We start from the raw sequence: 21,296 nt of genomic DNA on the forward strand, positions 1-21,296 counted from the left end.
GCAAATTGTGTATTTAGCCAAAATTCATAAATGTATCATTATTTCTACTTTTACTGATTAAACTTAATTAATTTTGCCTTGTTTATGATCAGAATTATGTCTGGAACGATTTCCATTGAAAAACCAATAAAAAACAAAAATTAAAAAACAAGGAAATACATAAGAAATTCATAAAACAATAAAATACATAAGAAATTGATTTCCAAACCGAAGTTTTTTTTAATTGCGATTGTTAAGAATGCTACAAAGAATATTTTTACCAAAAATTAGCATTCTAGGAGCTTTATTTAGTGAATTAGAGCAAAAAGTATGATTTATGCATAAATTAGCATAATAAATTCATATAAAATAAAATCCCATTTTGGAAAATTTTACCATACAGCCTTATAGATTTCATCGCACACTACCGGCGTGCAAATTTTTGCGTCACTCGCGCGATCGCCGGCCGAGATCTTGGGGGGGCCATAATGGCCCCCCCCCCCCCCCCCCGGGAATGACAAGAATCAAAATACCCCGGGAGATTTAGGGTTAAGATTCTTTGTAATGGTGATAAAAAAAATAATAATGTTCTCTTTTATAGAGTTTCTATCCGATAACCAACAATCATATTTAATAATTTCAAGCATTTTTCATACTAAGAATATTGTTTATGATTTTCGTGGTGCCACTGACATATTTTCTTTTACTGCATTAAATTTATTTGAAAATTTAATATTTAAATTATTTTTACAGCATTTGCATAATAGTTATCCCATTTTTCTTAATTTTACATAATTTTTTAAAATATGAATTTAAAACAAAAAATTACATACTTTTTTCACACATTCTAACATATGAACAAGTGGAATGCCTCTGGCCGTCTCACCTGCATCACGCGATTCAATATAGCAGCAGTGCTAATTTTGAAAACTACTATAACTCGCACAAGATGTTCAGTGATTCTTGGTTACTCTCATTTCCACGTTTTATGAACTAGACCAATGCACTTATAGAGATATGATGGCAATTCAACAAATACCCCCAACGTGGCCAAAGTTCTTTGACCTTACATGACCTTTTACCTTGATCATGTGACCTGAAACTCGCACAGGATGTTCAGTGATACTTGATTAGTCTTATGTCCAAGTTTCAAGAGTCAGATCCATCAACTTTCAAAGTTATGATGGTAATTCAACAGATACCCCCATTATGGCCAAAGTCCATTGACCTTTGACCTTGGTCATGTGACCTAAAATGTGCACAGGATGTTCAGTGATACTTGATTACTCTTATGTCCAAGTTTTATGAACTAGACCAACACACTTTCAAAGTTATGGCGGTAATTCAACAAATACCCCAATTTGGCCAAAGTTCATTGACCCTAAATGACCTTTGACCTTGGTCATGTGACGTGAAACTCATGCAGGTTGTTCAGTGATACTTGATTAATCTTATGTATAAGTTTCATGAACTAGGTCCATATATTTTCTAAGTTATGATGACATTTCCAAAACTTAACCTTAGGTTAAGATTTTGATGTTGATTCCCCCAACATGGTCTAAGTTCATTGACCCTAAATGACCTTTGACCTTGGTCATGTGACATGAAACTCAGGCAGGATGTTCAGTAATACTTGATTAACCTTATGGCCAAGTTTCATGAACTAGGTCCATATACTTTCTAAGTTATGCTGTCATTTCAAAAACTTAACCTCTGGTTAAGATTTGGTGTTGACGCCGCCGCCGCCGTCGGAAAAGCAGCGCATATAGTCTCACTCTGCTATGCAGGTGAGACAAAAATGATGAAAATGAAAAGCCTTAATTTATTGTTCGAAATTGACATGAAATGAAATACTCCAAAAATTTGCTTTGCCCAGGGTAGCAGCAACTCCCATCTTTAACTTCTTTTGGTCTGACGCGGCTGGGGTTTGAACTCCCAACCTCCCGGTTGTGAGACGGATGCTCTATCGACTGAGCCAACACACCAGTATACAAACTGGTCTGTCTTCCGATGCTGAACACATGCATTTTGCTTCTCAACCACAAAGCATACAAGAGCTTTTTTCTTTTTTCTGATTCACAAAAAAACTATTCCACAGGATGCACCTCTATATGATGTCGTGTAAATTAAAAAATGTTAAAACTGTATTTATCAGAAACGTCTGTGAATTTGTTTTGTGAGGATAGATCCGCATCTAATTTCTGTCGCACATTGAAGACATACATATGCTACTTTATTCAGGAGTCAACTGTCTGTTGTTAAAACAGTGGACTCAAGCATACTTAACCATGGCAACAAGCGTAAATTTGGCGACCTGAAAAGCACACATCAACATTGGAAATTGTTCTCTTGCAAGGAAAATTTATACAGGAAATCTGCATATGAAAACAGTGGGTTCAACCGATGGTTTTCAAAACTACCTTTGTGAATTTGGACCATTGGGTTTCTTCACTGAATGGATTTGTTCATGTTTTTACTGATGACAAAATGCCCTGCCATATTGTTACTGTTAGGGCTTCTCAACTGTATGGAATTGCATACGACTTTTGAGATTGCTTCCAAGATGAAAAAAAAAGCTTCACCGCACATGCAATGGGCTTCTCACTTGTGCTTACTTGTAATGTGGCTTTTGAGAGTGCTACTTTGACGAAATGCCTCATCACAAAAATGACATTCATAGGGCTTTTCACCGGTATGGATTCGTTTATGAATTTTTAGATCACACGCATAATTAAATGACTTACCACAATAAATACATACATAGGGTTTGTCAGAATCATGAATTCTTTTATGTGCTTTGAGATGATCAGCTCTATAAAATGCCTTACCACATTGATCACAGAGATAATTTTTCTCACCTGTATGGTTTCGTTCATGTATACTAAGATTTAGCATTTGATTAAATGCCTTACCGCAGTGAACACATACAAAGCGCTTCTCATTTGCATGACCTTGTTTATGTCTACTGAAAGTAGTTTCTTCACTAAATGCCCTACCACATCGATCACATACATATGGTTTCTCACCTGTATGGATTCGTTTATGTCTTGCGAGATTACCCTTCCCATTAAATGCCTTACCACACTGATCACATACATAGGGCTTCTCACCTGTATGGATCCGTTTATGTGCTTCGAGAGAAGAGGAACTATAGAAGGCCTTATTACAATAATCACAAACAAAGGCCTTATCACTAGTATGGTATCGTTTATGTGCGCGGAGAAGACCTGGTAGAATAAATGCCTTACCACAATGATCACATACATAGGGTTTCTCACCTGTATGAAAGGGTTTCTCACCTGTATGAATTCTTTTACATCTATGTGCTTTAAGAGCGGAAGCAAAATGGAAAGTCTTATCACAATAATCGCAAACATGCACTTCATAATGGATTTGTGCATGGGCTTTGAGAGCACTTGCTTCATAGAATGCTTTGTCACAATAATAACAAACATAGCGCTGATCACCTGTATGAATTCTTTCACCTGCTATGGCATCCCCAACTTGATGATTAATTACCTTCTCACATTGTCTGGAGAAGTAAGAATTCTGTTTTTGCTTTTCACTCGGTTTCCTAAGATATATTACATATTTAGTCTTCCTTCCTATTTTTGCACTTCCTGTTTCATCATGTGAAGGCTCTTTGGGTTTATCAAAAGGGTTTAGTATTTCTCCATTGATGATCTGCAGAAAACGTGAATGGGATGAATCTGGTACCAGAATACCACCATTATGACCATGTTTGTACTTGAGATGCCTTGCTAAGATAAGAGGAATAGCATAGGGTGATCCACAGTACTTGCATCTGCAAATTCCAGAACCTAATGTTAAAGAAACAAAGATATATCTAGTGTTATAAATATTGGAATTGATTAAACTGGTAAGTAATGTGGAAGCCTAAAATAAATTCCAGACATTTGTGTTATGGGGGCCTCAAGAGCATATTCAGGATATTGACCAAAAGAAGAGTAAGTACAGTGTCTGAGCTGCCATACGAGTTTGAGGTGAAGGTAGGTGTACCTCAAGGTTCTGTACTGTCACCATTGCTAATTGGAATTAATGTTTGAGAGGCACAAAAATATTTTTGTTAGTGGAATATGTCATGCAGTGTGAACCCTTCAATTTTTTTGCTTGTCAATTTTTTCTTTGGACAAAATTACATTGATTTCGTGGTGAAAACCCTTTTTTTTTGCTTGTCAAAATTTTCCTGGAACAAATGACCTCAATTTGGCAGTGAAACCCTTTTTTTTTGGGGGGGGGGGGGTGGGTCAAATTGTTAATGGAAGAAATGACCTACATGTGTAAATTTGGTAGTGAAAACATTTTCTCTGTCAAAATTTTCTGAAAAAGCCCCCCCTTTGGAAAATCCTGTATCCACTCCGCCCCTACATACACCTTATTAAAACATTACCCTATTGAAAGCTTTTTAGCTAAATTTACCTCAATATATGTACAGTCCGACCTCTCTTTTCTGGTTACGTTGGGACCAGCACCAATCTGGATAAGGGATTTATCCGGATCTGGGAGACCCAATATTCAATACACGCAGCTGCCTCACAAATGGTAGCTACACATAATCTATTGCAGTGGGCCTACAGACAGTATTTCACTGCTGTCAGTACAAAAAATGGCTTTTTTTTTTGCGGAAATGAAATCGAGTGGTTGCCAAAACTCTTGGATGATTTACCTGCTGAAATGATAGAGGAATACATCGAGCATACCGTGAAAGAAAGAAAATTACTTGATGAAAGTAAGAGTCTAACGTAAAAAATTGGATCATCTTTGCAAATTCAGCCATTGTTACACTAACTGTATGCTCAAACACGATAGATGGCGCTGTCCTAATACTAATGAAAGACTAGGCAGGAGCATGGACAGAAATTTCTGTGGGCCTGGGCGTGCTAACGAGACATGCATTGTTTTGTAAACAATAAAAAGAAAACGTGATGAAATAACAAAATGCTTGTATTCTTTCGGTGATTTGGGCAAGATATTTTCATAAAAAGTAATGATGTTGCAGATATAGACTATATTGGAAAATGTATTTATTCAAAGTGAATTTGCGTAGAAATTTTAGATTGAAATCCCTATTCCCCACGTACTAGATTAAAACAAAAATAAAAAAATCTCTGCAACTTTGCATCCAGAAAATATAGAGATCTAGATAAGGGGAGGCCAGATAAGAGAGGTCGGATTGTACATCAAAACTTCACTGCGGGCAAAGGATAATTACAGTCAAAAAGTCCATCCAGTATTCAAAGTCCTTCCTATCATACAACTCCATTTCATTTTAAATCATCTTTACCTGAAAGATTTCCACCCTGTCCAGTTACTTGTCCATTGTCATCCAAAGAAGTTGCCTGGGACTGCTTGGGGGTTTGGTCAGTTCCTTGAGCTCCCTCTGTTAGTTTGGTCTTCTGATCACATGACTGGGTGTTGAGATCACCTGATTGACTACCCTGATCACCTGATGATGTTGGATTGGTTTGTAATGGGATGGATTTATCAAAGTCTGTTGATTCAAGGAGATTACCATTTCCCAAGTCCTTTAGGATCGGTTTCTTTTCACTTTGCTGAGGCTGCAAAAGCTCCGATGGACGGACATCTAATCCTATTTTCAAAAGAAGAGTGAAGGTTGGAAGATGTCTCAAGAACTTTTCAGTAAAAGAAAAAAAAAAAAGGATCTTGTAGGTAACTATTTTTGCTACCTGCAGGTTGCCCACATTGACAGTCTCTAGCATGCATCTCACATGCAGCGTATAGTTTATTTTTTTCTTTACGTAGTACATAGTATATGATAGTAATAACATCCTGATCATTATTAAAGGACAAGTCCACGCAAACGAGAAGTTGATTTGAATAAAAACAAGAGTGTCATGCACTTAGGCGAGCACATAATACGCCCGTCTGTAATGCGGAAAATGGAGCTATTGGTCAAGCAAGCAAAGTGGAAGATGGCAACTTCACCTTTGACCTTCTGACCTCAAAATCAATATAATTGTTAGGATCTATGCTAGTATCATACACACCAAACTATATGAGCCCAGGTTAAGTTCAACTAAAGTTATCTCGTGAACAAGGACTGCAGAAGGGTAAGATGAAAACATGTCACTGTGATCTTGACCTTTTGACCTCAAAACCTATAGGCTTGCTGGGATCCATGCTAGTATCATACACACCAAACTATATGAGCCCAGGTTAAGTTCAACTAAAGTTATCTCGTGAACAAGGACTGCAGAAGGGTAAGATGAAATACGTCAATGTGACCTTGACCTTTGACCTCAAAAATCAATAGGCTTCCTGGGATCCATGCTAGTATCATACACACCAAATTATATGAGTCTAGGTTAAGTTAAACTGAAGTTATCGCATTTACAAGGACTGCAGAAGGGTACGATGAAAATAGGTCACTGTGACCTTTGACGTTTTGACCTCAAAATCAATAGGCTTCCTGAGATCCATGCTAGTATCATACACACCAAATTATATGAGTCTAGGTTAAGTTAAACTTAAGTTATCGCTATTACAAGGACTGCAGAAGGGTACGATGAAAATGGGTCACTGTGACCTTGACCTTTGACCTTTTGACCTCAAAATCGATAGGCTTCTTGAGATCTATGCTAGTATCATACAAACCAAATTATATGAGCCTAGGTCAAGTTAAACTGAAGTTATCGCGTTTACAAGGAAAAGTTAACGGACGGACGGACGGACACCGAGCGTGATACCATAATACGTCCCGTCGAGACGGGCGTATAAAAAGAAAAATCCAACAAGCACAACACTGAAAATTTCATTAAAATCGGATGTAAAATAAGAAAGTTATGGCATTTTAAAGTTTTGCTTAAATTCACAAAACAGTTATATGCACATCCTGGTCGATATGCAAATGAGGAGACTGATGACGTCATCCACTCACTATTTCTTTTGTATTTTGTGAGAAATATGTAATATTCTAATTGTCTCCCCATTGTCAAGCGAAACAACGATTAATTCCTCCATGAACATGTGGAATTAGCATTGTTTAATACTATGTGGTTCAATCAAGTTGGTCCTTATTGTCAAATTTGTAAAAAATGAAATATTGTATAATTCGAACAATAAAAAACAAAAGAAATAGTGAGTGAGGGACATCATCGAATGTCTCATTTGCATGTCACTGAGTTTTGCATATCACTGTTTTGTGAAAACTAAGCGAAAATTTAAAATGTCATAACTTTCTTATTTTACATCCGATTTTGATGAAATTTTCATCATAATACTTGTATGATTTTTCTCTATTTATTCAAATTGACATTTTTCTGGGGTGGACTTGACCTTTAATAGGTGGTTTGTTGCCATTTATGCATGGGAGAGCAAAAACTTAACTCAGTGAGGTTATCATGAATCACTAACATTTAATGATATTTTTCTTTCAAGTCTCACACAACTTATCAGACCAAATTCTTATGCCAAGGTACACCGTGCACCACCTTCCCAGAAACCAGTGTTTTCATGGAAGTCAAATATTCTAATATACAGTGCGTCCCACAAAAAACGAAACCGAGATTAATCAATGATTTATCATAACTCAATCAAAAATACAATAGACAAATGACCTACTTATTCACGCATGAGTGAGCAAAAACAATTTGAAGAGGGGATACCAAAAAGTCACTTGGCCGGCTGTATCTGGGTTTCAAAACGAAAACCACATTTTTAAAATCTGCTTTTAAATATCTGCTCTTTAATTTGATAACTCAATTACAGAAATTGGTCAAGAAATGACAAAGTTCTGGTCATTTTAAATAAGGCTTGAATTTCAATAATTTCATAAAATGAAGCAGATTTACAGGCTAGCTTTCAAACTCACTCGACACTCTGCTTTGTTGACGATCAGCCATGCATTAAGTCTTTTGTTAACCGTGCGATAGCTTCTGCGGGAAACCGGTGAAAACATGTTTATTTAATGAAATTATGGAAATACACGTACAAGCATTGTTTCGAGAGAACATAACTTTTTTACTTCTTGACCATTTTCTGTGATTAAGGTATCAAATAGAAGAGCAGATATTGAACTTTTAGGCATGCAATTTTCTCTTTGACAATTCAGATACCCCCGCCAAATGAGTTTTTGGTATCCTTTCTTCAAATTGTTTTTGGTCACTCATGCGTGAATGAGGAATAATCTAAGTAATTTCAGAACAAAGAGGACATTCTAAGCTTTACAATGGTAGGTCATTTGTCTATTATATTTATGATTAAGTTATGATAAATCATTGCTAAATCTCGGTTTCATGTTTTGTGGGACGCACTGTAGAAAGGGTTAATGCCTTTTATACTTTGTCATGATTTAGGACATCTTTAAAATATTTCTGACGTAATACATTACTGATACACAAACTTTTAGAAGTCATAATGAAATATGGCATTACGCCAGCTACATCCACGAACCTCTTGACTTTCTTTCCTCCTTCCCTCCATCACTTTCCTCTTTGATCTCTTTCTTTATAACTTGCAGACGTTGCATGAACTTTGGTTGATTTACTTGTAATCCTATGTGTAAAAACAGAACAAATTGTCACCAAAAAATTCACAAATTTGAACAGATGTTTAATCAAGGAAACTAGTTTTCTACGCGATTTTTTTTCTGAGGGGCTTGAACAACGTTGATCAAATAAACAAGGTACTGGAGGAAATGCTATTGTCTGTGCGGCCTGAATGACTTTGATCAAAAATTCAATTTACATTTAGTGTCTCTCCAAGTTACCATCTATTAGGCCAGTCAAGTTGAGATAATAACTATTAAAAACAATTTTTAGTTATATTGCAATTTGTACAATTTTGTTCAAACTTTAGTCTAGACCTCCTCTGATGTTTTTTCCTGATTTCTTTGGGGTTTGAGTCCCCTTAGTTTGGAGAATTTTCTTTGAAAAGAGTTTGCTCTGTGAAATAGTTGCAGGTTTCTAACACAATGCATTACTGATACACATACATTTAGAAGCCATCATGAAATATGACATTATGCCAGCGACATTCACAAACCTCTTGACTTTCTTTCCTCCTCCCCTCCATCACTTTCCTCTTTGATCTCTTTCTTTATAACTTGCACACGTTGCATGAACTTTGGTTGATTTACCACAGGTATTCCTGTGTGTACAAGCAGATCAAATAAACAAGGTACTGGGAGCATATGATATTGTCTGTGCAGCCTGAAAGAGTTTGATCAAAAATTCAACTTACATTTAGCGTCTTTCCAAGTTACCAGCTTATACATCACATGTATGCCAGTCAAGTTGAGATTATAACTTTTAACGTTAAAATTTTTTTTTTTTTATTGAAATTTGTACAATTTTGTTCAAATCTTAGTCTAGACCTCCTCTGATGTTTTTTCATGATTTCTTTTTGGGTTGGAGGCCCCTTGATTTGGAGAATTTTCTTCAAAAAAACTGTTTGCTCTGTGAAATAGATGCAGGTTTCTGACACAATACATTACAGATACACATAATTTAAGAAGCCATCATGAAATATGACATTATGCCAGCGACATTCACAAACCTCTTGACTTTATTTCCTCCTCCCCTCCATCACATTCCTCGTTGATCTCTTTCTTTATAACTTGCACACGTTGCATGAACTTTGGTTGATTTACCACAGGTATTCCTGTGTGTACAAACAGATCAAATAAACAAGGTAATGGGAGCATATGATAATGTCTGTGCGGATTGAATGACTTTGATCAAAAATTCAAATTATATTTAATGTCTTTCCAAGTTACCAGCTTTTACGCCAATCAAGTTGAGATTATAACTTTTTGAAACAATTTTTTATTATATTGAAATTTGTACAACTTTGTTCAAACTTTAGTCTAGACCTCCTCTGTTTTTTCATGATTTCTTTGGGGTTGGAGTCCCCTTAGTTTGGAGAATTTTCTTCGAAAAAAAAGTCTGCTCTGTGAAATAGTTACAGGTTTCTGACACAGTACATTACAGATACACATACTTTTAGATATGATCATGACATATGACATTACGCCAGCAACATTCACAAACCTCTTGACTCTATTTCCTCCTCCCCTCCATCACTTTCCTCTTTGATCTCTTCCTTTATAACTTGCACACGTTGCATGAACTTTGGTTGATTTACCTGTAATCCTGTGTGTACAAACAGAACAAATTGTCACAAAAAAGTTCACATATTTGAACAGATAATTCATCAATGAAACAAGTTATCTACGCGATTTTTTTCTGAGCGGCTTGAACAACGTTGATCAAATAAACAAGGTACTGGAGGAAATGCTTTTGTCTGTGCGGCCTGAATGACTTTGATCAACAAGTGGAATGCCTCTGGCCGTCTCACCTGCATCACGCGATTCAATATAGCAGCAGTGCTGATTTTGAAAACTACTATAACTCGCACAAGATGTTCAGTGATACTTGGTTACTCTTATTTCCACGTTTTATGAACTAGACCAATACACTTATAGAGATATGATGGCAATTCAACAAATACCCCAATTTGGCCAAAGTTCATTGACCCTAAATGACCTTTGACCTTGATCATGTGACCTGAAACTTGCACAGGATGTTCAGTAATACTTGATTACTATTATGTCCAAGTTTCATGAATCAGATCCATAAACTTTCAAAGTTATGATGGTAATTCAACAGATACCCCCAATTCGGCCAAAGTTCATTGACCCTAAATGACCTTTGACCTTGGTCATGTGATGTGAAACTCATGCAGGATGTTCAGTGATACTTGATTAACCTTATGTATAAGTTTCATGAACTAGGTCCATATATTTTCTAAGTTATGATGACATTTCAAAAACTTAACCTTGGGTTAAGATTTTGATGTTGATTCCCCCAACATGGTCTAAGTTCATTGACCCTAAATGACCTTTGACCTTGGTCATGTGACATGAAACTCAGGCAGGATGTTCAGTAATACTTGATTAACCTTATGGCCAAGTTTCATGAACTAGGTCCACATACTTTCTAAGTTATGCTGTCATTTCAAAAACTTAACCTCAGGTTAAGATTTGGTGTTGACGCCGCCGCCGTCGCCGTCGGAAAAGCGGCGCCTATAGTCTCACTCTGCTATGCAGGTGAGACAAAAATTCAATTTACATTTACTGTCTCTCCAAGTTACCATCTTTTAGGCCAGTCAAGTTGAGATTATAACTTTTGAAAACAATTTTTTTGTTATATTGAAATTTGTATAATTTTGTTCAAACTTTAGTCTAGACCTCCTCTGATGTTTTTCATGATTTCTTTTGGGGTTGGAGTCTGATTAGTTTGGAGAATTTTCTTTAAAGAAAAAAAGTTTGCTCTGTGAAATACTTCGCAGGTTTAATACCTGGAGGATAGAATCATCCTTCAACAAATTAAAAAAATGGAATGTACGTACCAAGATTTATCATCATCTCATAGTTCTCTTTGACATTCTTGATACATGTTCTCTCATAAACGCTGATCTTTGCCCATTCCTTGGCTGTAAAGTAAACCTGGACATCTGAATATTGATCCATCTCTGGAAGGGACATGGTGATTAACTTCCAACCCAACGGCACAAAGACTTTCCTGTGATATGCATCAAATAGTAGAAATAAAATTTGCATTTAAAAGTAGAAATAATTGTGAAAGTTTAATTAAAGCTAAATGAACGTAGTTGCAGTAAAACACTGATTTCGTGAGAAAGTCTGTAAAACCAAGGTAAAGTATTAATATATCATCGTGGATCTAGATCTGGTACAGTTACATAAACTGAACTTTGTGAAATCATAATATCTAGCTAAAAAACGATCACACTGAAGATCGCCAACACAGATAGGCACACGTGGGACAGTGTATTATTATTGCTGGAATAAAGACCCGACGGAAGTGACCGAATCCGCGCTTATTTTGCTTATTTCTCAGCAATAAACCTGTTCCATAGAGATGTATACTTTAGTATACATCTCTATGGCCTGTTCACGGTTGTAAACTGCACACGAGCAGAAAAAGGTCATTGGAGACAACCATGAAGGTGGCTTTCAAATTCACTGACATAGGCATTTGTGATTTGATGATTATTCATGTATTCCTTTCAAAATATTTATCACATCCAAGCTGAAGAGTAATAAATAGAGCCTTCACAATCACTGGTATTTGACAGTAGCCTAAACAATAGTCAAATGTACCAAAGGCAGACAATAAAACAGATTTCGAAACTTTATCCCTGATGTACTATTCTAGTCACCTGGTCTATACAATGCCTTTTGTTCTTAGAATTTAAATACTCTACGGTAAAGCTTACGCAACATCTACATTTCAAAATGATAGTGCTTATCCTAATGAAAAATCACAAAGGTCATTTGAGAAAAGTTGATCATGAGCTAACCGTGAACTGGCTTATAGACCAGTTCGTAGTTACCTCATGGACAATTTTGGTCAAATGACCTTTCATTTCTTTCATTATGATAGGCAGATTTCAAAGCAAGATATTACGTAAGCTTGCCTTATATAGCAGGATGAAGAAATTGAATAGACTAGATGACTAGAATAGCACACCAATGAACACCTTATGAAGGTATTTGTTGCATTCCTACTTTGAATGCATATCATAGCATGTTGCACAATGTACTTGGCAAAGTGTGAAATACCAGTCGTTCGTGGACGCATTGTTGTTTTTTGATGTAAATGAAAACCACAATTCAAAAGAATATATGAATAATCAAGACATCAAAGTTGGTGCTTATCTCATTAGATTTTAAACCACCATGTCCCTTTAGTACAAATGATCTTCCTCTGATCATGCGTAGAATCTTTTGATCATGCGCAGAAAGGAACTACGAACTGGCTTATTACAAAATTTCTTCCAGAATCCTTCGGCACATATTTTTTATTCATACAAACAGACACTTTGGTGATCATTATACAGTGCATCCCCCCAAAAAATATACACTTTGAAATGGCTGCCAAATAAAAAATGTAGCACTTTGGGGGAAGAGACTTATAGATATGGAAAGCCAATAAAGTCAACTTTCAAATGACACCAAAAAGTTGGACAACTATTCATGCTTGAGCGAGCGCTGCCCAATGAGACAAAGGGTATGAAAATTAGGGTGGGCCGGAATTAGCCTTCCAATTTCTTTCAGGTTTTTTTTGTTTGGTACTTGCAAAGTTGAGGGTTATTTGGTGAATTAAAGATCAGTTGTGATCAGTTTGTTGTTTGTGAAAATTTAATGCGTTATTAAATTGAAATTTAATGCATGAGTGATCTTGAATAGCAATTTTTAGTGCAGCATTTTGTCATTATTATGTGGATCTCAACAATGTGTTCATGACAGTCAGAAGAGGGGGTAATATGACTTAGGTAGGTGAAGTATACTTACGTTGATGGGATAAAGGTCAACAGAACATTTAGCACCCCCTCTCTCATCTCATCCCCCCCCCCCCCCCACGCTTCTCTCCTCCTGAGAGACTATAAACTCGACTAGGCTGGGCAGGAATTAGCCTTAAAGTTTTTTTTTTGAGTGGTTAGTCCTTTGGAACTTGCTAAGCTAAATTAATGAGAGAGATAAGTTTTGGTTTCTTAGGCAAATTTCATGAGTTACTAAATTGAAATGTAATGCATGAGTGAACAGGAATTGTAATTTTAGTGTAGCATATTCATCTTGTGGACCTCAGAAGTGTGATAATGAGAGTCAGAGTAATGTGATGGTACCTGGGGCATTCCTCTTCTTTTTGTCCTTTTACAAATTAAAAGTCATATGTACCCTCCCCTCTCCACCTCCATTTCCCAGCCCCCTCTCCCTCTCTGTCTCACTTCGTGGATTGTAGCCTATTCAAAATTTAACTGCCACTAAAATGACCGGTGGCTGATGGTCAGTTTTTCTATTGAATGATTACCACGAAATTTAATGATTATGATGATTAATGAAATAATTTATTGAAAAAACTGAATGTTTGATTGATCACATTGCACATTGAATGAGTCTGTGTTGTCCATCCTCCGGTTATCCTCAAAATTGGTGATTTTCGGCCAGTATCTAATTCCTCACACGTATTATTCACGGCCGATTTCAAAACATTGCATGCGATCGGTCGTAGGTCAAACAGCATAAATATTTATATTATATTGGATGGCTCAGAAAATACCAGAAATATTCTAAGAGTTTGGGAAAATATTCCACAAATTATTTTCCCAAACTCTTAGAATATTTCTGGTATTTTCTGAGCCATCCAATATAATATAAATATTTATGCTGTTTGACCTGCGACCGGCCGTGAATAATACGTGTGACTCGACTGTGAGGATTTAGATACTGGCCCAATAACCAATTTTGAGGATAACCGGAGGATGGACACGGAGTGAAATACGGGTGTAGAGTAAGAAATTAAGCTATTTTTCTTTCTCGTTATATTTTTTTTCTATAATTTTTACAATAAATAACTTTTTTATCCCACCTTTGCCTCTATGAGTATCCGAACGAGTTCACGGTCCCGAAGTTCGGGTAGGTAGAGTGTATAGACTGTGGGATGGACAAGGAAAATGTAGTCTCTATAGTTTTTCATTTCTGTGGGGCGGCAAATGCAACCATGGTTCTTGGACATGATAATATGTAAAATATTATGTGTGAATACTTGCAACATGTTGCCATCGCTAAATTCTGCTCCTGAACTCAAAATAAAAACAATAATATGCAAAATCATACCATTGATCCGACTGGAAATTCCGCCATTCACCTCGGTGTTAAGGATTTCCGTGAACGAGCGCAAGCGTGTACAATGCATGTAACCTCGTTCGCGTTTATTTTTTTATTCGCTGTACATGCTATACGTTATATACAAATTCTATTATGGCGGATAAGATGTCGTCATCTTCGTCGTGTTTTGACAGCGAAAATTACGATTTACCACCAGCAAATATATGCTACATGCACGTCTTACCCAAGGAGAGAGGGCCAGTAAATTTCTTTCAAATAAAGAGCTAGAAAAAAATTCAATCCTTTGCTGCATTTGTTGAATTAGACTACCTGGGACTTCGGAATAAAAATAGCTATTCGTGCAGCAGCTGAGAAGTTTGCGATTGACTTGCAACCCGGCCCCGGGAGCAGTGGCGTAACAGGCGGGGGGCAAGCTGTCCCCCCTGGCAGAGTTCACCGGGAAAATTAAAAAAAAAAGGGAAAAAGAAGAAGGGGGGAAAGGGGAAAGAAAACTAAGAAAAAACATAAAAAGTGAAAACTGGAAAAGGAAGGAAAGAAGAACAGTTAGATTGTCATGACGAGGTGATTTTTTTTATAAATCTCGCTCGCTTCGCTCGCTCGGGACTTATATTAAGGTACTTCTTGCCACACGCGCCATACTGGGCCCCCTCGAGCATAGAGCTTCGCCGATTGTCGCGCATGCAAAATCATAACAAAAATCCTGTTCACCTTGACGTACAGACCAAGAAAAAAATAGAGAAAAGGGTGAAATATATTATCTTCTTTAACATTATGTCAAAATCTATCACAAAATTGGATTTTTGTTATAAAAATGTCAAAATTTTTGCTCACTCGCATTCTTTTTTTTTACCCAATACACCATATCGCCCCTCAAAATGTTGCCTCATGACGCAATTGCTTGTTCCATGATTGCCTGTTCCACCCCCCCCCCCTTTTGAGAAGCAAAAACAAAAAAATTGTAATGTAAAAATGCCATTGAAACAGAGGTGCGCCCCCTCTTTTGAAATTGAAGAACTTTTTTTTTGCTTTTTTTCATGTACGAAATATACTTAAGTTATGGTTGAAAACATTTTTTTTTTTTTTTTTTTGCTTGTCATTTTTTCGGGTACGAAATATCCTTCAGTTGTGGTTGGAAACCTTTTTTTTTTTGGGGGGGGGGCTTGTCAAAATTTTCCTCTGAAAAATTGGGCCCCCCCTTTTGGAAAATCCTGGATCTGCCCCTGATAAGACCGGGAAACGTTATAGACGTCACGTGTTACATGCATTAGCGTACCTATGGGGGGGGGTGGGGGGTGGGCAGAGTGCCCCCCCTGATGAGTCACAACTCATGCAAGGGACGTATCCCTGCCCCCCTGACGAGTCACAACTGATCCCTGCCGAGCCACAAGTGGCCTGCTCCTTGAACTTGAAGAGCTTTTTTTTTTTTGCTTGTCAAATTTTTTTCTGGTACGAAATCCTTTATTTGTGGTGAAAAACTTTTTTTTTGGGGGGGGGCTTGTCAAATTTTTTGGCGGACGAATTTGCCCCCCCTTTGGAAAATCCTATGTACGCCACATCTTGCCCAGAGCCAGGTCAAACATCGTTCGTATCACCAGCATTCCAGCAATCAAGCGATCGAAGGTGAAAAAGATACAAAGGATGATTTTGAAGATGGTGATCTTTGTGACAGCGATCTTTGTCCATGCCAAAAATGTTTCACTTTGTGCTCTTGCATTTCATTCTCTGCAAAAGTGAAGCAGTGCAAACTTTTATGATTTTTGTATCGGTCTAGATCTAGTTTTCTTAAATTGAGTCGATAAATAATGTGACTCGTGTCATGACTTACTTCACCACCACATTTATAAGGCGTATGAATAGAAGATGAAATTAGTAAGTCATGAGTCACATTATTCATCGACTCAATTAAGAAATCTAGATCTAGACCTATACAAAAACGGTTACATCTATAAATAACGTTAGTTTGATCCATTCGGATCTTGCTGCAATGCTGGTCGGGCCGGTCTCCTGGGGCTGCAAGTCAATCGCAAACTTCTCTGCTGCACGAATAGCTATTTTATTCGGAAGTCCCAGGTAGTCTACACCAACGAATGAAGCAAAGGCTTAAATTTGTTCTAGTTCTTTACTTGAAAGAAATTTACTGGCCCTCTCTCCTTGGGTAAGACGTGCATGTAGCATATATTTGCCGGAGGTAAATCGTCATTTTCGCTTAAAAACACGACGAAGATGACGACATCTTACCCGCCATCGTAGATTTTGTATATAACGTATAGCATGTATGATGGGGGGACCTAAAGCTACGCACTTTGTTTTCAAACAATAAAAACTATCCCAATTCTAATATTTCAACAAATCATCTTTCACTAATTTGTGGCAAACATTCTAAAGATCGTTAACCAAGAAGAAAATATCGCAAAACTCCCTAATACGAAAATCCCGCCGTGTTTTCCGAACACCTCTTGATTTCGCCGCCCGATGTAGAAGGGGTCCTAAAGCTACGCACTCGATTTATCATGCAAAAAAATAGTATTTCCTGTGCCTCAATTTCTAAAATATATTCAAATTATTATAAGATAAATGAAATTAAAGCGAATATAACTCCAAAATTTCAAACATTTGTTGGTTTTCTCTGCATTTAGAGATTTACTGCAGCCTCTGTAAATAAAATTGAATAGGAATCGTTCGTCACTCTGCAGTCACAGTTCCACACACAGAGTGCGCATTTGCCATAAAAACTGCATGCGCGATGAGTGGTGCGTAGCTTTAGGACCTGCGCAGCTTTAGGACCCCCTACCATACAGCGAATAAAAAAAATAAACGCGAACGAGGTTACATGCATTGTAAACGCTTGTGCGCATTCGCGGAAGTCCTTAACACACGGGGTGAATGCGGAATTTCCAGTCGAATCAATACAATGGTACGATTTCACATATATATTATTTTAATTTTGAGTTCAGGAGCAGAATTTAGCGATGGCAACATGTTGCAAGTATTCACACATAATATTTTACATATTATGTCCAAGAACCATGGTTGCATTTGCTGCCCGACGGAAAGTCACAATTTTAGCGACCATCCCTCAGTCTAGTAGTGTAGCGGCCCAGGGGGGGGGGGGCCTCTTCCAATGACGAGTGGATACCATGCACGACCATGGGGTCTCGAAAAGCACCCTAAACACTTATTTTCCATATTCTGGAAATGCACCCCTTAACAAGTATTGGCTTGTGAAACCCTACCCTTAACAAGTATTGGAAACAAAAGATTTTCTTGGCAAGTATTCCCTGAAATGAACCCCTAAACAAGTACAGTGATATTTTATTGTTATGTCACGGGTCCGTCGGTCGTCGGTTTTACCTTTACACATCATTTGGTTTAGTATGGCACCACCTTCCACACCTCGCGCAAATCGGACTCTAAACATGTAGTGTTGGGGCAAAAAGGACATCCTTCATTAAACATTTTAATTTTGTTTTATCACCCCCGCAAATTTGACCTTAAACACGTAGCTTTCCTAGCGAAATAGATACCCTTTTTCATTATTTTTGTGTTTTTGACACCCTTATCACGTTACGTACGTAACGTGCCCTATCTTGAAAAAGACATACTTTTTACATGTTTTTTTGGTCGCGCATGGTATCCACTCGTCAATGTAAGTAGCCCCCCTGGGTGTAGCGGTAGTGAAGTGGAGTAGAGCCTGCACGAACTTCGCTCGAGGTAACCAGGGGCCTGTTGCATGAAATGGTCTTTGGTAGAACTGCTCTACGTAAGACCGAGATATCCCTCAACTATTTCACAAAGCCGATCATTGGGCTAAACAAAGAATGGTCCTTGGAAAGACACCTCCAGACATGTCCTACGTAGGCATGATCTTATTTGGACACCGCCCGCCACCGTCGGCATTGAGAGAAAATGCGTTTATGGCAAGCCACACTGATATATCACCTTTAAACATTTTGGGGGTCATTCGATCGCACTCAGATGCATTTTATCTTGGATCGGATGGGGCTTGGATGGCGCCAAGTTACGTGGCTGGCATCAAATTAAAAACAGAGGTCATTTTTCTCCGAGGTAATCTATAGGCCCGAATATTTTTTTTTTTAAATATGCTTTCTGTTATTTCCTCACATCAATTTCTCCCTCTTTCCCCACCCCTTTTCCATTTTTTAAAAACCAAACTTGAAATATCGAAATGGGCGGCAACCTCTCAGCTCTGACCCCCATGCTTTATCATTAGATGAATATTATGAAAAAATATGTATGGTAAAGTAAACATGTGTTTATTACGTTCAGCAAAAAAAAAAAAAAATGAAATAAAACATGATACAAAACTGAGATGTTACTAAGCATGCTAAATCATTTCTTTATCTGTTTATATATATATATTTAATTTATTTTCTTTATCATTACTATTTTTTTGCTGAGATTGATGGCAATCAATGAGAATTGTTGAATTGGTGTTAAGGTGATGAATGAAAAAAAAATCTGCCAGTAACAAAATAACTAATTGAATTAAAAATATTAGGCCTATACATGTAGCTTATGAATCCATCACAATCATTACAAATAAAGTTAAGTTCATTGTACCTATGATGATAGACAGGGTTGTGGAAAGTCCATACGAAAAGGCTCATCGTAGTATGTCTCGACTCCTTAAAGGACAAGTCCACCCCAACAAAGAGCTAATTTGAATAGAAAGAGAAAAATCAAACAAGCATGCACTGATAATTTCATCAAAATCGGATGTAAAATAAAAAAGTTATAACATTTTAAAGTTTCGCCTAGTAATTTCTCAAAAGAGTTATATGCACATTCTGTTCGGTATGCAAATGAGGGGACAGATGACACCACCCACTCACTATTTCTTTTGTATTTTATTATATAAAATATGAAATATTTTGATTTTCTCGTCATTGTCATGTGAAACAAAGTTTCATACCTCTATGAACAGGTGGAATTCCATTATTTTAACATTTTGTGGTTCAAGCAAGGGGGTCCTAATTGTCAAATTGGTAAAAATTGAAATATTGTATAATTTAAACAATAAAAAACAAAAGAAATAGTGAGTGAGTGACATCATCAACTCTCATTTGCATATCACCGAGTTGAGCATAGAACTGTTTTGTGAAAAATAAGCGAAACTTTAAAATGTCATAACTTTCTTATTTTACATCCGATTTTTATGAAGTTTTCAGCATTATTCATGTTTGATATTTCTCTATTTATTTAAATCGACTTTTTTCTGGGGTGGACCACTCCTAGTACCAATGAGGTCCAACATTACATGTATGGACCTCATAGGCGACATCAGTAGTATTTTTGGTTAGAAATCTCTGAGAACAGGATAATATCACAAGTACAAGCTATATTCCTTTCTCTTATTTAAATTATAATTTTATAGTGTAAATGCATCGTTAGCAACAACAAAAAATGAAAGAAATGAAGGGGAACTTACATTTTCACGGCTTTTTCCTGATTTTCTGGGCAGCTGCTCTTCTCTTCTGACTCGCGATCGAAGCTGATATGAAGATCACGTGATTCGCGTTCTCGTCAGCTGATCGGTTGGTTATTCTTTTCGTCAGACGTTAATAATATATATTTTATAATGCTAGCATTCATCGCTAATTTAGGTGAAAGAGATTGAAGTTAAACAGCGCCAGGTCGGAATCATAATTATTTTGGAAGAGTGTATTTATACACTCGATCTCATACCTGACGTAGACGGCGCTATTCAACAAATGCACAATCTTCAATATAAAAAATAAAACAGAAAGAACGCCTTGAACACAGGCCAAAATGCCTAACGATTTCTCCGCGGCATTAACAACTATCGTAAAGGGCGCTCCATTTATCAATAAAGATGGATGCTAAGCTGTCTATGGCGACAAAATTTGCCGCAAATATTTACGAAGAATTGTGAGAAATGGTCTGAAAATGCAACAAAAGAACCGGTGAGTACCGATTAAACATTATTAAAGTTGTAAATAGATTATACATACCTTGTAGATTTAGTTTTTAAGGTGATATTAGTGCTTAGTTCTAAGCTAGGGAGGCCCAAACGCGCGTGAGTGGAGTCCCAGTTTATTAGCACGGGTAAGTATTGCGGTGTCGCCTAGAGTGGGGTGGACTTGACCTTTAACTTTGAAATGTTGAGCATATATATTTTTTTTTTATTATCAAAGCTTATGTTATATTAACTTCCATAAAGTTATCAACTTTAAACGTTTATGATCATTGTCATTTTAGCATTGTTTCTGTAAAAAGTAATTTCCCCCGTTCAATTGATTTCACATATTTTTCTATGTTTTATTATTGTAGTGCTACTATACCACCTTGACAAGTTTGCAGCAAGTTTCATATTTTGATTGTCCTCGGTTACTGAAACTTAATTTTCATGCAAATGTATGTTTATACTCTAAACACTCACATTTGTATTTCTTGCGTTATATCTGATGAATGAAATAAATAAATTCGATTTTTCACACGCAGCCTCTCATATTTTTAATGTTGTAAATCGGATCAAAAATCAGATCGAAAATCGGATCGGCAGTTAAGCTTCTAAAATCGAAATCGAATCGAAAATCGAATCGGCGATGTTTAAAAACAAAGGAATACATCAACATTTTGTTCG

The 21,296-nt window shown here is 36.9% G+C and overlaps 1 protein-coding gene across 4 annotated transcripts; it reads right to left on the bottom strand.

The window, feature by feature from the left end:
• Nucleotides 1-752: 752 nt before the first annotated feature.
• On the bottom strand, nucleotides 753-19,343 carry LOC129263707 (zinc finger protein 93-like). Of its 4 annotated transcripts, XM_064101115.1 has the most exons (8): nucleotides 19,253-19,343; nucleotides 11,371-11,543; nucleotides 10,011-10,112; nucleotides 9,517-9,621; nucleotides 9,004-9,108; nucleotides 8,413-8,514; nucleotides 5,285-5,590; nucleotides 753-3,800 (listed from the first exon to the last, which is right to left on the bottom strand). In XM_064101115.1, exons 1-8 carry the CDS (start codon nucleotides 19,297-19,299, stop codon nucleotides 2,581-2,583), a joined length of 2,160 nt encoding a protein of 719 aa, XP_063957185.1. In that variant the 5' UTR covers nucleotides 19,300-19,343; the 3' UTR covers nucleotides 753-2,580. The 4 variants fall into 4 exon arrangements, with proteins under 4 accessions (XP_063957185.1, XP_063957187.1, XP_063957186.1 ...); XM_064101117.1 differs by lacking the exon at nucleotides 9,517-9,621 and having other exon boundaries at nucleotides 19,253-19,314; XM_064101116.1 differs by lacking the exon at nucleotides 8,413-8,514 and having other exon boundaries at nucleotides 19,253-19,314.
• Nucleotides 19,344-21,296: the final 1,953 nt, after the last annotated feature.

The sequence above is a fragment of the Lytechinus pictus genome, chromosome 6 (assembly GCF_037042905.1).
Source record: "Lytechinus pictus isolate F3 Inbred chromosome 6, Lp3.0, whole genome shotgun sequence".
In the NCBI taxonomy this organism is placed as follows: domain Eukaryota; kingdom Metazoa; phylum Echinodermata; class Echinoidea; order Temnopleuroida; family Toxopneustidae; genus Lytechinus; species Lytechinus pictus.

Excerpts from the sequence above, each read along its gene's own strand:
- LOC129263707 (XM_064101115.1), bottom strand. The coding sequence starts at position 19,299 with ATGAGCCTTTTCGTATGGACTTTCCACAACCCTGTCTATCATCATAG. Across the intron at positions 9,622-10,010 it reads GGAGGAAATAGAGTCAAGAG|GAATACCTGTGGTAAATCAA; the intron begins GTTTGTGAATGT and ends TTGTACACACAG. Across the intron at positions 8,515-9,003 it reads GGAGGAAAGAAAGTCAAGAG|GATTACAAGTAAATCAACCA; the intron begins GTTTGTGAATGT and ends TTTTACACATAG.